Genomic DNA, 16045 nt, shown 5'->3' with positions numbered 1-16045 from the left:
ACCCTCGTCAACTTTCCTTGTAACCGCTTCAAAAAATTCAATAAGATTTGTCAAACATGACCTTCCACGCACAAATCCATGTTGACTGTTCTTAATTAGACCCTGTCTATCCAGATAATTATATATACCATCTCTAAGAATACCTTCTATTAATTTACCCACCACTGACGTCAAACTGACAGGCCTATAATTGCTAGGTTTACTCTTAGAACCCTTTTTAAACAATGGAACCACATGAGCAATACACCAATCCTCTGGCACTATCCCTGTTTCTAATGACATTTGAAATATTTCTGTCGGAGCCCCTGCTATTTCTACACTAAAACTCCTTCAAGGTCCCAGGGAATATCCTGTCAGGACCCAGAGATTTATCCACTTTTATATTCCTTAAAAGCGCCAGTACTTCCTCCTCTTTAATCTTCATAGTTTCCATAACTTCCCTACTTGTTTCCCTTACCTTACACGATTCAATATCCTTCTCCTTAGTGAATACCGAAGAAAAGAAATTGTTCAAAATCTCCCCCATCTCTTTCGGCTCCACACATAGCTGTCCACTCTGTTTCTCTAAGGGACCAATTTTATCCCTCACTATCCTTTTGCTATTAATATAACTGTAGAAACCCTTTGGATTTATTTTCACCTTACTTGCCAAAGCAACCTCGTATCTTTTTTTAGCTTTTCTTATTTCTTTCTTAAGATTCTTCTTACATTCTTTATATTCCTCGAGCACCTCATTTACTCCATGTTGCCTATATTTACTGTAGGTATCTCTCTTTTTCCTAACCAAGTTTCCAATATCCTTTGAAAACCATGGCTCTCTCAAATTTTTAACCTTTCCTTTTAACCTAACAGGAACATAAAGATTCTGTACCCTCAAAACTTCACTTTTAAATGACCGCCATTTCTCTATTACATCATTCCCATAAAACAAATTGTCCCAATCCACTCCTTCTAAATCCTTTTGCATCTCCTCAAAGTTAGCCTTTCTCCAATCAAAAATCTCAACCCTGGGTCCAGTCCTATCCTTCTCCATAATTAGATTGAAACTAATGGCATTGTGATCACTGGACCCGAAGTATTCCCCAACACATACCTCCGTCACCTGACCTTTTTCATTCCCTAACAGAAGATCCAACACTGCCTCTTCTCTAGGTGGTACCTCTATGTATTGCTGCAAAAAACTATCCTGCACACATTTAACAAACTCCAAACCATGCATCCCTTTTACACTATGGGCTTCCCAGTCTATGTGTGGAAAATTAAAATCTCCCACAATCACAACCCTGTGCTTACTACAAATATCTGCTATCTCCTTGCAAATTTGCTCCACCAATTCTCACTCCCCAATAGGTGGTCTATAATACACCCCTATAAGTGTTACTACACCTTTCCTATTCCTCAATTCCACCCAGTCTCCTTAGATGAGCCCTCTAATCTATCCTGCCAGAGTACCGTTGTAATATTTTCTCTGCCAAGCAACGCAATACCTCCCCCTCTTGTCCCTCAGATCCTATCACATCTGAAGCAACAAAATCCAGGAATATTTAGTTGCCAATCACACTCCTCCTGCAACCATGTTTCACTAACAGTTACATCATATTTCCAGGTATCAATCCATGCTCTAAGCTCATCCACCTTTCTTACAATGCTCCTAGCATTAAAATAAATGCATTTAAGAAATTCTCCACCTCTTCCTCTCTGTTTATCTCTAACAGTACAAGGAACTTTACTGTCTTCTTTTTCTTCCTTCTCCTATACATCAGTTCCTACATTCTGGTTCCCCTTCCCCCCTCATATGTAGTTTAAATCCACTGAAGCCTCTCTAGAAAACCTACCTGTAAGAATACTTGTCCCCCTCCAGTTCAGATGTAAACCGTCCCGCCAGAACAGGTCCCACCTTCCCTGGAAAACTGCCCAATTATCTATAAATCTGAAGCCCTCCCTCCTGCACTATGTCTTCAGTCACATGTTGATCTGCACTATCTTACTATTTCTAAACCCACCTGCATTTGGCACTGGAAGCAATCCTGAGATTGCTATCCTGGAGGTCCTGTCCTTTAACTTGGCACCTAGTTCCCTAAACTCACCTTTCAGGACCTCCTCACTCTTCCTACCCACGTCATTGGTCCCTACATGGACCACGACATCCGGCTGCTCACCCTCCCTCTTAAGAATACGGAGAACTCGATCCCAGATATCGCGGACCCTGGCACCAGGGAGGCAACAGACCATCCGGGATTCTCGATCTCTTCCACAGAACCTCCTATCTGTCCCCCTAACTACTGAATCCCCTATCACTACTGCTCTCCTCTTTTCCCACCTTCCCTTCTGAGCTGAGGGTCCAGTCTCGGTGCCAGAGACGCAACCACTGCAACTTGTCCCTGGTAGGTCATCCCCACCAACAGTATCCAAAACGGTATACTTATTGTTGATGGGAATGGCTACAGGGGTGCTCTGCTCTTCCTGTCTATACCCCTTCCCTCTCCTGGCAGTCACCCAACTACCTGTCTCCCGAGTCCTAGGGGTGACTATCTCCCTGAAACTGTGGTCTATTTCTGCCTCTGCCTCCCGAATGATCCGAAGTTCATCCAGCTCCAGTTCCCTAACACGGTTTGTCAGGAGCTGCAGCTGGATGCACCTTTTGCAGGTGTAGTCATCAGGGACAACAGTGCTCGCCCTGACTTCCCACATACTGCAAACGGAGCATTCAACTGCCCTAATTGCTGCCTCCATTACCTACTTTTAATCTGATTAGATTAATTAAAGGAGCCTACCCAGCCTTACCTCACCTGGAGTGAAGCTTGTACTGTCTCTGCTCGCTATTTAAATTCTCCTGCTGCCTCAGTTCACGCGCTTGCACAGTTGTGCCCCATTCAAACCTCGCCTCTGCCTGTTCTCACCGAAGCCCCGTTCAAACCTCGCCTCTGCCTGTTCTTGCCGAAGCCTGATTGAGCCAAAGCCATCTAACTCTGCCTCAGTCCACTCCGACGATGACCACTGTATATGGCGATCTTCTTTTTTAAACCTTTGGCGCGCCTGCGCAGTTCAGCCTCTTTGCCACGATCAGTTAAAAAACAGCTTCTCTCCGAACTTCTTTTACCTCTTCCCTCTCCGCCTCTTGCTGCGATTTAAAATTTAAACAGACATCAGCTGCTTTTGGGAGACTTCAGCGTAGAGTCTTTCAAAACAGGACCTTCGTCCATCCACGAAGGTTGCCATATACCAAGCGGTCTGTGTCACCACCCTCCTTTATAGCTGTGAAGCTTGAGTAACCATCAGCCATCACATCAAGTCCTTGAGCGCTTCCACATAAGCTGCCTTCAGCGCATCCTGGGAATTACCTGGCGTGAGCAGGTGCCTCACACTGAAATACTTGTAAAGACCAACTGCAGAAGTATTGAGGCCATGATCACCCAGCGTCAGCTGCAATAGCTGGGGCACGTGATAAGGATGCCCCCATGTTGGCTACCCCGCAGAGTGTTATACGGCTAGCTACATCATGGTCAACACTCAGCTGCAGGGCCGAAGAAGCGCTATAAAGATCAGATGAAGAATACTTTAAGGAAGTGCAAGATCAGACCCGAGGACCTGGAGGATGTTGCTGCTGACCGTATCACTTGGCGACAGCTATGTAGGGATGGGGTATTCTGGAGGTGGAATGAACAACCAGAAGACAGCAGAAGAGAGCCAGGAGAAATGCAGCCATGGTTGCATCACTACCACCACTACCACATATACATGTCTCACCTGCAACAGAGTTTTTGGGTCCAGGATAGGACTGTATAGTCATCAAAGATCTCACCATTAAAGGAGTGGACGTTGTCATCGGATTTCAATGAACAACCAAAGACTCATATGATGGGTCCAGGGTAGGTCACCTGAGATAGTGACACCCAGGAATTTAAAGTTACTTACCCCCTCTACTCCTCCAATGAGTACTAGCTCATGGACCTCTGGTTTCCTTCTCCTGAAGTCTACAATCAGTTCTTGGTCTTGTTAACATTGAATGAAAGGTTATTACACCACTCAGACAATATTTCAAATTCCCTCCTGAATGCTGATTCATCACTACCTTTGATACAGTCCACAACACCGGTGTCATCAGCAAATTTGTATATGGTGTCAGAGCTGTACTTAGCCACACATAGGGGTAAAGCGAGTAGAGCAGGAGGCTAAGCACACACAACTCTGTGGTGCTCCTTTGCTGATGGTGATTGTGGAGATGTTTTTGCCAATCCAAACTGACTGTGGTCTACATCTGAGGAAATCCAGGATTCAATTGCCCCAGGGAGTATTGAGCCTCAAGTCTTAAAGTTTACTGATTAGTTTTGAGGGAATAATGGTGTTAAATGCTGAGCTATAATCAATAAGGAACATCCTGATGTGTGCAGCTTTGCTGTCAACATGTTCCAGAATTGTGTGAAGAGTTAATGAGATAGCATCTGCTGTGGACCTGTTGTTCCGGTGGGTGAATTGGACTGGATCCAAGTCGTCACTCAGACAGAAGTTGATATGCTTCAACACCAGCCTCTCAAAACACTTCATCACTGTAGATGTATATGCCACTGGGTGATAGTCATTGAGACAGATTACCACACTCTTCTTGGGCACCACACACTACAAGAGCTAAAGATTTAAAATATCCATGAATACACAAGCCAGTTGGTCAGCACAAGTCTCAGTACTCAGCCAGGTATCCCATATGGACTAGATGCTTTCCTTGGATTCACTCACTTGAAGGCAGTCCACACGTCATTTTCAGATACTGAGACCAAAGGATCACTGGGAGACATCGCCTCCCTGTTCTGGTGATCAAACCAAACATAAAATGTATTCAGCTCATCTGGAAGCAAAGCTCTGCTGCCCTTATATCGCAAGATTTAAATTTTTAGGGGTTATGAATTAAAACCCTGCCACAGCTGTCAAGCATCCCTCGTTGATTCCAGCCTAATCAGGAATCTCCACCTCACCTATGAGATAGCTTTCCAGAGATCATACCTGCATCTCTTGTAGCGTTCTTGATCTCTAGACTTGAATGCCTACATTCAAAACACATCCACACCTTAATTTACTTGGGTTATCTTTTTCTAATGCTCTGACCATTATTAATTAATATAGCCACTCCTCCATCTTAACTTTGTGTCCTTCCTTAATGTCATGAACCCTTCAATATTCAGTCCTAATAAGTAACTGTACATGACATGCTCAGTCACTATGAAATCTACTCTGCAGTCAAATCAGTTTTATTTCTAGTTATGCTACCAATTCATCTGTTTTGCTTTGAATGCTTTGTAAAATTAGGAATTTAGCATTTAGTTTCACCCTCCAATTACTTTTGTAACCTTCAGCCTTGTCCAGCAATTTACTCTTAGGCTGCTACCTCTTTCTTTCTGTCACAGTGGGTTTGATGTTTCCCATCCTGATACCTTTCTCTCTGAACTTGTTTCTACTCTTTGCTTTACCACATCTTCACAACTCTGGTACCTTGCCTCTAATATTTAACTAACTGAAGATAGAACCATAGAACATTACAGCACAGAAACAGGCCTTTTGGCCCTTCTTGGCTGGCCCGAACCATTTTTCTGCCTAGTCCCACTGACCTGCACCGAGACCATATTCTTCCATACATCTCTCATCCATGTACCTGGCCAAGTTTTTTTTTAATATTAAAAGTGAGCTTGCATTCACCACTTCAACTGGCAGCTCATTCCACACTCCCACCACTCTCTGTGTGAAGAAGCCCCCCCCCTAATATTCCCTTTAAACATTTCCCTTTTCACCCTTAACCCATGTCCTTTGGCTTTTTTTCTCCCCTAGCCTCAGTGGAAAAAGCCTGCCTGCATTCACTCTTATTTAAACCCATCATAATTTTATACACCTCTATCAAATCTCCCCCTCATTCTTCTACACTCCAGGGAATAAAGTCCTAAACTATTCAACCTTTCTCTGTAACTCAGTTTCTCAAGTCCCGGCAACATCCTTGTAAACCTTCTCTGCACTCTTTCAACCTTATTAATGTCCTTCCTGTAATTCGGTGACCAAAACTGCTCACAATACTCCAAATTTGGCCTCACCAATGCCTTATACAACCTCACCATAACATTCCAACTCTTATACTCAATACTTTGATTTATAAAGGCCAATGTACCAAAAGCTCTCTTTACAACCCTATCTACTTGTGACACCACTTTCAGGGAATTATGTATCTGTATTCCCAGATCCCTCTGTTCTACTGCACTTCTCAGTGCCCAACCATTTACCCTGTATGTTCTACCTTGGTTTGTCCTTCCAAAGTGCAATACCTCACACTTGTCTGCATTAAACTCCATCTGCCATTTTTTAGCCAATTTTTCCAGCTGGTCCAAATCCCTCTGCAAGCTTTGAAAACCTTCCTCACTGTCCACTACACCTCCAATCTTTGTATCATCAGCAAATTTGCTGATCCAATTCACCACATTACCATCCAGATCATTGATATAGATGACAAATGACAATGGACCCAGCACTGATCCCTGTGGCACACCACTAGTCACAGACCTCCACTATCACTACCACTCTCTGACTTCTCCCATTGAGCCAATGTCTAATCCAATTTACTACCTCACCATGTATACCTAGTGACTGAATCTTCTTAACTAACCCCCCATGCGGGACCTTGTCAAAGGTCTTACTGAAGTCCATGTAGACAACATTCACTGCCTTCCCTTCATCCACTTTCTTGGTAACCTCCTCGAAAAACTCTAATAGATTGGTTAAACATGACCTACCACACACAAGGCCATGTTGACTCTCCCTAATAAGTCCCTGTCTATACAAATACTTGTAGATCCTATCTCTTAGTACTCCTTCCAATAATTTACCTACTACTGACGTCAGATTTACCGGCCTATAATTTCCTGGATTACTTTTAGAGCCTTACAACTGAAGAACACGAGCTATCCTGCAATCCTCCGGCACCTCACCCATGGATACCGACATTTTAAGTATATCTGCTAGGGCCCCTGCAATTTCAACACTAGTCTCCTTCAAGGTCCGAGGGAATACTCTGTCAGGTCCTGGGGATTTATCTACTCTGATTTGCTTCAAGACAGCAAGCATCTCCTCTTTAATCTGTATAGGTTCCATATCCTCACTACTTGTTTGCCTTATTTCCATAGACTCACCAGTTTCCTTAGTAAATACAGATGCAAAAAACCCATTTAAGATCTTCTCCATTTCTTTTGGTTCCATACATGAAGTCTTATAGATATAATATAGCCAGGAAAAAATAGTAAACTCTATTTAGGGTGTACAGATAGTTTATAGTTGGTGTGAATGGCCATTCAGCAATGGCTGATTGGCAGCAACTTATATTTTCTAACCATCACTTCTTCCTACTGAAGTTTCACTTGGAAGGTGCAAGGTTAAAACTTAATTCAAGTACTGGGAAGCAGGAAATAAGAATTAATAAGTAACAGTATGGTACATGTCAAGTCACTATGAAATCTACTCATGGGAAAATTTAAACAAGCAGCCAGTTAAACTAATGAATTCAGGTTACCATTCAGGTAAGAAAACAAAAGTAAAGATCTGGCTGAATTATCTTACCTGGGCAGTACAAGTCTCATGGGCACAGTTCAGCTGGTCACGTAACGTAGCAGAGAACATGCCAATTCGGTCATTCTCTCCAAGAAGCCTTATGGTACCTTTATCTAAGTAGGAAATCAACCTACCAAAAGTAAAATAATAATTAATTCATTCAAGGTGCGTAGTTATTATTGTATCCATTTTACAGGTTTTTCTTAAAACATCCTTAATATTTATGCCACAGATCACAGCCACCAATCGTTCTTCACTATGCAAGAAATGACTCTCAACAGCTAAATGAGCAGACTAACCAACTGTGGATTCCATCACCACAAGCTCTACCTTACTCTTCATTCAATATCAGCACATGTAACCATGTTTATATGTGTAATGCCCAGTTCATATTTTTGCTGTTATGCTGTATGTATTTCATTTAGAAGTTCTGTAAGAGCAGTCTGTTCTGTTTTCAGCCTGTATGGTTTATTGTTGATAATAAGGGATGAGGAGTAATCGGTGCTATCCAATTAGGGTGGGACAGCTGAGGGGAGGTTTCTCTAGTGAGGGACACTAAGGTTGCTCTTGGGGGTTTTTTTTGCTTCAGTGGGATATGAAGAGAGAAGATGCTGGGGAGAACCAGTCGTAGGATAGGACCCAGTGGGAGACCCGTTTGTTCGAGATGGATTATGAGCGATGATCGGAAGGAGGTGTGTGCTTTCATATTGACCGAGAGCCCAGCACTTGAGTGACAGAGAAGTTCAAGTTGAGCTTCAACTTGTGCACATTTGACTGTTCAATTAAAATGGGCCCTTGTCTTTTTGTTTTTCTTTACTAACCCTTTAGTCAAGATTCATAAAAATAATTCCTTTAATCATATGTACTGTCTGTTATTTCTGGCACTAATTTGTAACAGGGTAGCAAATTACACAGATCCACACAAACCGGGGTTTAGAGCAGGAGCGCAGTCTCAGTCTCATGAGTTCAGTGCTTTCCCTAGACTTATGCAGCCAAGGAAATCAGGAGGTTTAATGTTAGCAATATGACCAGGAAATCTAGCTGTTCTCAGTTCATACTTCCTCTAGCTATAAATCTGCAGCCCCTAGCTTCACAAATGACATCAGCTAACCATCTAAGAAATAAAAGCAGATTATGCCATAAGTACTCAGCAGATCAAACAGTATTCATGGATAAGAAAACAGAATTAATGTTTCACATCAATAACCTTTCAAGAGAACTCTCCAAGCATGCCAGTCTCCCTCTGTGTAGTCCAGTTGATAATAGTGTACAGACAATGAACTCTCCGTTTTAAGCAGGCTCATTTCATTTCATGTCTGATAATTTGTGGAGAAATGTTACCAGAAAGTTCCAAAAACATAAATTTCCGAAACTGGAAATGAAAACCTACTTTACTCCCAAGCTCCATCTAACACATCATGAGCCAAATGTGGACGAAGGCTTGCTCCTGCACTAGATACAACCAACTACACCCTATTCCTCCTCGGTCTGTTATCCATCTTCTTCAACCCTTTGCTTCTTCCATCCACCACCTCCCACTTTCTCATATCTGGTTGCATCACAGCCTGGTATGAAAACACCAATGCCCTTGAACAGAAAAGCTACAAAATATAGCGAGTACAGTCCAGTCTATTCCATCATGAGTAAGGCCCTCCCCACCACTGAGCACATCTACAAGGAGTGGTCTCACTAGAAAGTAGCATCCATCAAGGACCCCCACCATCCAGGTCATGCTCTCTTTTCACTGCTGCCATCAGGAAAGTACAGGAGCCTCAGTACCCACACCACTGGGTTCTAATAGCTATTGCCCCTCAATCATTTGACTCTTGAACCAGGGGAGATAAACTTCATTCGCGCAACACAGAATTGTTCCCACAACCTATGGACTCATTTTCAAAGATTGTTCACCTCATGATCTCAATATTTATTGCTTATTTTTTTTCTGTTTACATTTATAGTTTGTCATTTGAACACGAGCTGTCTATCTGTCTTCAGGTGTATGCCTTATGATCTTTCTATCTACTGTGATACCGCAAGAAAATGAATCTCAGGGTTGCATATAGTGACACACCTGTACTTTGATAATGAATTTACTTTGAACATCATTCCCAATTTTGCCCCTTTCCTGTCCTTTTCCCTTCCCCCTCTCACCTGGATTCACCTAACACCTGCCAGCTCATGCTGATCACTACCCCACAACCCTTTTATTTTGGATTTTGTCCTTTTTCTTTTCAGACCTGATGGAAGGTCTTGGCCTAAAATGTCAACTGTTCATTTTCCTACATATATGCTGCCTGACCTGCTGAGTTTGTGCAGCATTTTGTGTGTGTTGCCTTTAAGCCAACATAACAGCTGCATAAGAAAAGCTTCAATTTAAAAATCTGGTGATGATGACAGATTGGTGTTCTCATGCACCTGCTGTTTCCATCTTTCTGGGCAGCAGAGGTCAAGGCCTGGCATGTGCTCTGGAAGTAATCTCAGTGATAAACTGCTGTGTAGGTAGCACCTATTGCACCCACTGTGCCATAGTGGTAGATTGAGTGAATGTTTCATATGGTTGATGGAACATCAGACATGTTGCTTTTTTGAGTGACATTGAACTTCTTGAGTCTTAAGCAGAAATGCACTCATCCATGCAAATGGAAAGTATTTCCTCACACACCTGACTTGGGTTTTTGTGAATGGTGCAGAGGCTTTGGCAATGACAGGAGGTGAACCACACACTGCAGAATATCTGGACTTTGGTGGGGGGAAGCACTGATAGTTCCCCTGAGCCTGTCATCCTTTGGCCTGCACAGTCATCTGAATATGTCCCAAAGGGAATTTGCCATTTTTCTTTTCAGTCAAAGTTGACTGGAAGGATACCCTAGCAGGGATGACAGTGGAACAACAATTGCAGTTATTTCTGGGAATAATACAGAAGGTGCAGGATCAGTTCATTCCAAAGAGGAAGAAAGATTCTAAGGGGAGTAGGGGGCTGACAAGAGAAGTCAAGGACAGTATAAAAATAAAAGAGAATAAATATAATAAACAAAGGTGAGCGGGAAGCCAGAGGATTGGGAAACTTTTAAAGAGCAACAGAAGATAACTATAAAAGGCAATACAGGGAGAAAAGATGAAGTACGAAGGTAAGCTAGCCAAGAATATAAAAGAGGATAGTAAAAGCTTCTTTCGGTACGTGAAGAGGAAAAACATAGTTAAGACCAAAGTTGGGCCCCTGAAGACAGAAACGGGTGAATTTATTATGGGGAACAAGGAAATGGCAGACGAGTTGAACAGGTACTTTGGATCTGTCTTCACCAGGAAGACACAAACAATCTCCCAGATGTAATAGTGGCCAGAGGACCTAGGGTAATGGATGAACTGAAGGAAATTCACATTAGGCAGAAAATGGTGTTGGATAGACTGATGGGACTGAAGGCTGATAAATCCCCAGGGCCTGATGGTCTGCATCCCAGGGTACTTAAGGAGGTAGCTCTAGAAATCGTGGATGCATTGGTAATCATTTTCCAATATTCTATAGATTCAGGATCAGTTCCTGAGGATTGGAGGATAGCTAATGTTATCCCACTTTTTAAGAAAGGAGGGAGAGAGAAAACAGGGAATTTTAGACCAGTTAGCCTGACATCAGTGGTGGGGAAGATGCTGGAGTCAATTATAAAAGATGAAATAGTGGCACATTTGGATAGCAGTAACAGGATCGGTCCAAGTCAGCATGGATTTACAAAGGCAAAATCATGATCGACTAATCTTCTGGAATTTTTTGAGGATGTAACTATGAAAATGGACAAGGGAGAGCCAGTGGATGTAGTGTACCTCAACTTTCAGAAAGCCTTTGATAAGGTCCCACATAGGAGATTAGTGGGCAAAATTACAGTACAAGGTATTGGGGGTAGGGTACTGACATGGATAGAAAATTGGTTGGCAGACAGGAAACAAAGAGTAGAGATTAACGGGTCCTTTTCAGGATGGCAGGCAGTGACTAGTGGGGCACCACAAGGCTCAGTGCTGGGACTGCAGCTATTTACAATATACATTAATGATTTAGATGAAAGGATTAAAAGTAACATTAGCAAATTTGCAGATGACACAAAGCTGGTGGCAGTGTGAAATATGAGGATGATGTTAGGAGAATGCAGGGTGACTTGGACATGTTGGGTGAGTGGGCAGATGCAGTTTAATGTGGATAAATGTGAGGTTATCCATTTTGGTGGCAAGAACAGGAAGGTAGATAACTATCTGAATGGTGTCAAGTTAGGAAAAGGGGAAGTACGAGATCTGGGTGTTCCTGTACATCAGTCACTGAAAGTAAACATGCAGGTACTGCAGGCAGTGAAGAAAGCTAATGGCATGTTGGCCTTCAAAACAAGAGGAGTTGAGTATAGGAGCAAAGAGGTCCTTCTGCAGTTGTACAGGGCCCTGGTGAGACCACACCTGGAGTATTGTGTTCAGTTTTGGTCTCCAAATTTGAGGAAGGACATTCTTGCTATTGAGGGAGTGCAGCGTAGGTTCACAAGGTTAATTCCCGGGATGAAGGGACTGTCATATGTTGAAAGATTGGAGAGACTGGGCTTGTATACACTGGAATTTAGAAGGATGAGAGGGGATCTGATTGAAACATATAAGATTATTAAGGGATTGGACACGCTAGAGGCAGGAAACATGTTCCCAATGTTGGGGGAGTCCAGAACCAAAGGCCACAGTTTAAGAATAAGGGGTAGGCCATTTAGAACGGAGCTGAGGAAAAACTTTTTCACCCAGAGAGTTGTGGATTTGTGGAATGCTCTGCCTCAGAAAGCAGAGGAGGCCAATTCTCTGGATGCTTTCAAGAAAGAGTTAGATAGAGCTCTTAAAGATAGTGGAGTCAAGGGATATGGGGAGAAGGCAGAAACGGGGTACTGACTATGGATGATCAGACATGATCAGATTGAATGGTGGTGCAGGCTCGAAGGGCCGAAGGGCCTACTCCTGCACCTATTGTCTATTTTTTGACTTGTTATATTAGGCACATTATTAATATGGGTAATCCAGTTGAATTTCAATCAACTATGACAGCCAAGAAGATGAAGACTCACTAAAGGAGGAACTCAAGCAGCTCAGTTGACTGACCCTGCAACAACCACAACCACCTTTCTTTGTGAAAGGTACAACTCCTACTAATGGAATACCTTCATCTTCATACCCACTGATTCAATTTTACCAAGGATCCTTAATGTACTTTGTCAAATTCTCTGCCATGATGTGAAGTCATTCTCACCTCACTTCTAGCATTCAGACCTGCAGTCCACAATTAGACCTAGGCTGTGGTAAGGTCTGAGATGCAGTGGTCTTGGCAAATCCCAAATTGAGAAATGAACAGGTTACTGAATGTTAGGTGTCCTTTGATACCACTGCCTTATTGAGGGTGGACTAATTGGGTGGTAATTAGACCAGACTGGATTTGTCCTGCTTATTGTGAAGTGGTTACAAGTTAGTGTTTTAACTGTACTAGAGTCGCTTGGTTGGAGATGCGACTAATTCCAGGGCATGTCTTTTGTACTACTATCAGGATGTTGTCTGATGCCTTAGCCACTGCTGTACATTCAGTGCTCTCAGCTCTTTCTTAATGTGAAGTGATTCAAATTGACTTAAAGTTGGCTTCAGTGATGGTGAGAATCTCAGGAGGTTGCTCTGATACACAATGAAGTTATCAAACTGAAGAGTTAACTATTTCTCTCTCCACAGATGCTACATGACCTGCTGAACATACCCAGAATTTTGTGTTTTAATTTCAGATTTCCAGCATCTACCATTGTTTGCTTTTCATTGGATCACCATATTCTGGCTGAACATGGTAGTCAATGCTTCAGCTCCATCTTCAGCACTCTCATGTTGGGCACCATCATCAAGGACAGATACCTCAGCGTCTGTTGTTTGCTTCATTGTTCATAAAATTACCGGCTTGATGCAAATGGACAGAATCTGTTTAATGTGGGATCAAGTAGCTATATCCACTGCATGGTGGTTTTGATGCCTGCACATACGTACTTGTATGTTGAAGCTTCATGAGATTAGCACCTATATTTTAGATATGGCTCGCACTGTTCCCAGCAAGCATTTCTCATCCCTCATTAATTTCGTTGTGCACTTCCTTCTTCAGTATGTTTGGAAATGAACTTGGCTTTGGATTTAAGCATTATAATGACCAGTGCAGTCGTACACATATAAAGCTAGAAGTGCAAATCACTCATATAATCCCAAAAAAAAACTCCGAACGCCTGAAATTTCAATATAGTTCATTACTAATTGGTATAGATAATTGGGATCAAACAAGTCTCTTAATAGGAATATACTTGAGGAAATCTGGAGGGCAAAAAAAAAAGGCTATGAAATATCCCAGACAAGTAAGATAAAAGAAAATGCTGGAAGATTGTATAAGCATATAACAGTAAAGAGTAGCAAGGGAAAGAGAACAGGGCTTCTTAATCTACGTGCAACTTATGTACAGAGTGTCAAGAAATGGGTGAGGGCTTAAATGAATACTTCTCACTTGAACTTACCCTGGCAAAAGACATGGAAACTTATGAAGTCAGGAGAGGGAACAGTGATATCCTGGAACTTATTGATATTACAAAGGATGAGGTGTTGGAAGTCATGAAGTGCATGAAGATGGATAAATTCAAGGAGCATGACCACATTTTCCTTAGGATGTTATGAGAAGCAAGTAGGGGATTGCAGGTGGGCTGACAGAGACTTCTGTACCTTCATTAACCACAAGTGAGGCACCATAACTTCATTAACCACAAGTGAGGCACCATAACTTCATTAACCACAAGTGAGGCACCAGAAGACTTGATGATTTACAAGGTCGTTGCTTGGATTGGAGAGTACCCCTAATGAGAACAGGCTGAGTGAACTTGGCCTTTTCTCCTTGGAACAACGGAGGATGAGAGGTAACCTGATAGGGGTGTTTCAGATGATGAGAGGCATTGATCATGTGGACAGCCAGAGGCTTTTTCCCAGGGCTGAAATGACTAACATGAGGGGACATAGTTTTAAGGTGCTTAGAAGAAATACAAGGGGGTTGTCAGAGGTAAGTTTTTCACACTGAGAATGGTGGGTGTGTGGAATGCACTGCCAGTGATGGTGGTAGAGGCTGATACAATAGGTCTTTTAAGAGACTCTTACATAGGTATATGGAGCTTAGAAAAATAGAGGGCTATGCAGTAGGGAAATTCTCAGCAGTTTCTAGAGTTGGTTACACGGTCAGCACAACACTGTCAGCCAAAAGGCCTGTAAAGTGCTGCAGATGTCTATGTTCTATGTTTGGCAATGTTGTACCCTTTTTTAAGAGAACAGCAAAGATAATCAAGGGTGGGAAAATTACAGGTGAGGAATCTGAGAGATTGAATTTATTTGCAAAGTATGGAAGTCAAAGGCAGATCAGAGATGGTCAGCTCGGCTTTCTGCCTGGCAAGTCACATCTCATGATATTGATTCTGCTTTTTGAAGATGTGCTAAGAGAACTCATGAGAGTAGGACAGAAGACAATAGACCTTTGACTAGGTCCTGCATGGAAGGTTGGTCCAGTAAGATAACCACATGGGATACAGGGATAGCTAACTAGATACAAAATGCCTTGGAGTCAACAGAGAGTAAAGGAGTGTTTTTCCTCAAAATGGAGACCTGTGATCAATGGTGTGCTACACAAACTGGTGCAAGGGTCCTTTGTTGTTTGACATTTAATTAACAATTTGAATGAGAATGTAGATCATGTTATGAGTAGGCTGTGGATGACACCAATTTAAGTAGTGTAGTGGGCAATGGAGATGATTATCTAAGGTTCTCACAGGGTCTAGAGGGAAGAAACAAATGGAATTTAACTCAGACATATGTGAAGTGCTGCATTCTGGGAAGTTAAACCAGGCAGGGACAAACACAGTAATTAACAGAGCCCTAGGAATTGTTGAACAGAGTGTCCTTGGGGTACAAATAGATAGCTCCCTGAAAATGGCAGTTCAAGTAGAGAGAGTGATGAAGAAGGTATATAGCATGCTTGCCTTCAGACTGGCCTTGAGTATAGGAGCTGGGACGTTACATTACTTTGGACAACACATTGGTTAAGCCGCACTTAAGAGCGCTCTGTACAGTTCTGTTTACAACAATACAAAAGATACAGATAAACTAGAGAAGATGGATGAAAGATTCACGGTGACATTGCCTGGATTCGAGGACTTGAGTTATTAAGAGAGACTGGATAGGCTGGGACTATTTTACTTAAAGCAAAGGAGACTGAGAGGTCACATGACAGAGATCAGAAGCATACATATTCGGATAACCATATATAACAATATAACAATTACAGCATATAAACAGGCCATTTTGGCCCTTCTAGTCCGTGCCGAACATTTACTCTCACCTAGTCCTACTGACCTGCACTCAGCCCATAACCTTCCATTCCTTTCCTGTCCATATACCTATCCAATTT

At 42.4% G+C, this 16045-nt stretch overlaps 1 protein-coding gene across 2 annotated transcripts in view; it reads right to left on the bottom strand.

Annotated features, from left to right (window-relative positions):
* cdan1 (codanin 1) overlaps nt 1-16045 on the bottom strand; it is a 217538-nt gene that overhangs the window by 148702 nt on the left and 52791 nt on the right. For both annotated transcript variants that reach the window (XM_073040499.1, XM_073040500.1), the window contains exon 7: nt 7588-7708. In XM_073040499.1, coding sequence (XP_072896600.1) covers nt 7588-7708 — 121 coding nt within the window. The remainder of the gene's footprint in view (nt 1-7587; nt 7709-16045) is intronic.

Source organism: Hemitrygon akajei, chromosome 3 (assembly GCF_048418815.1).
Source record: "Hemitrygon akajei chromosome 3, sHemAka1.3, whole genome shotgun sequence".
NCBI lineage: Eukaryota > Metazoa > Chordata > Chondrichthyes > Myliobatiformes > Dasyatidae > Hemitrygon > Hemitrygon akajei.
Note: the sequence above shows the minus strand (reverse complement) of the source record. Positions and strands in the feature narration are given on the sequence as shown.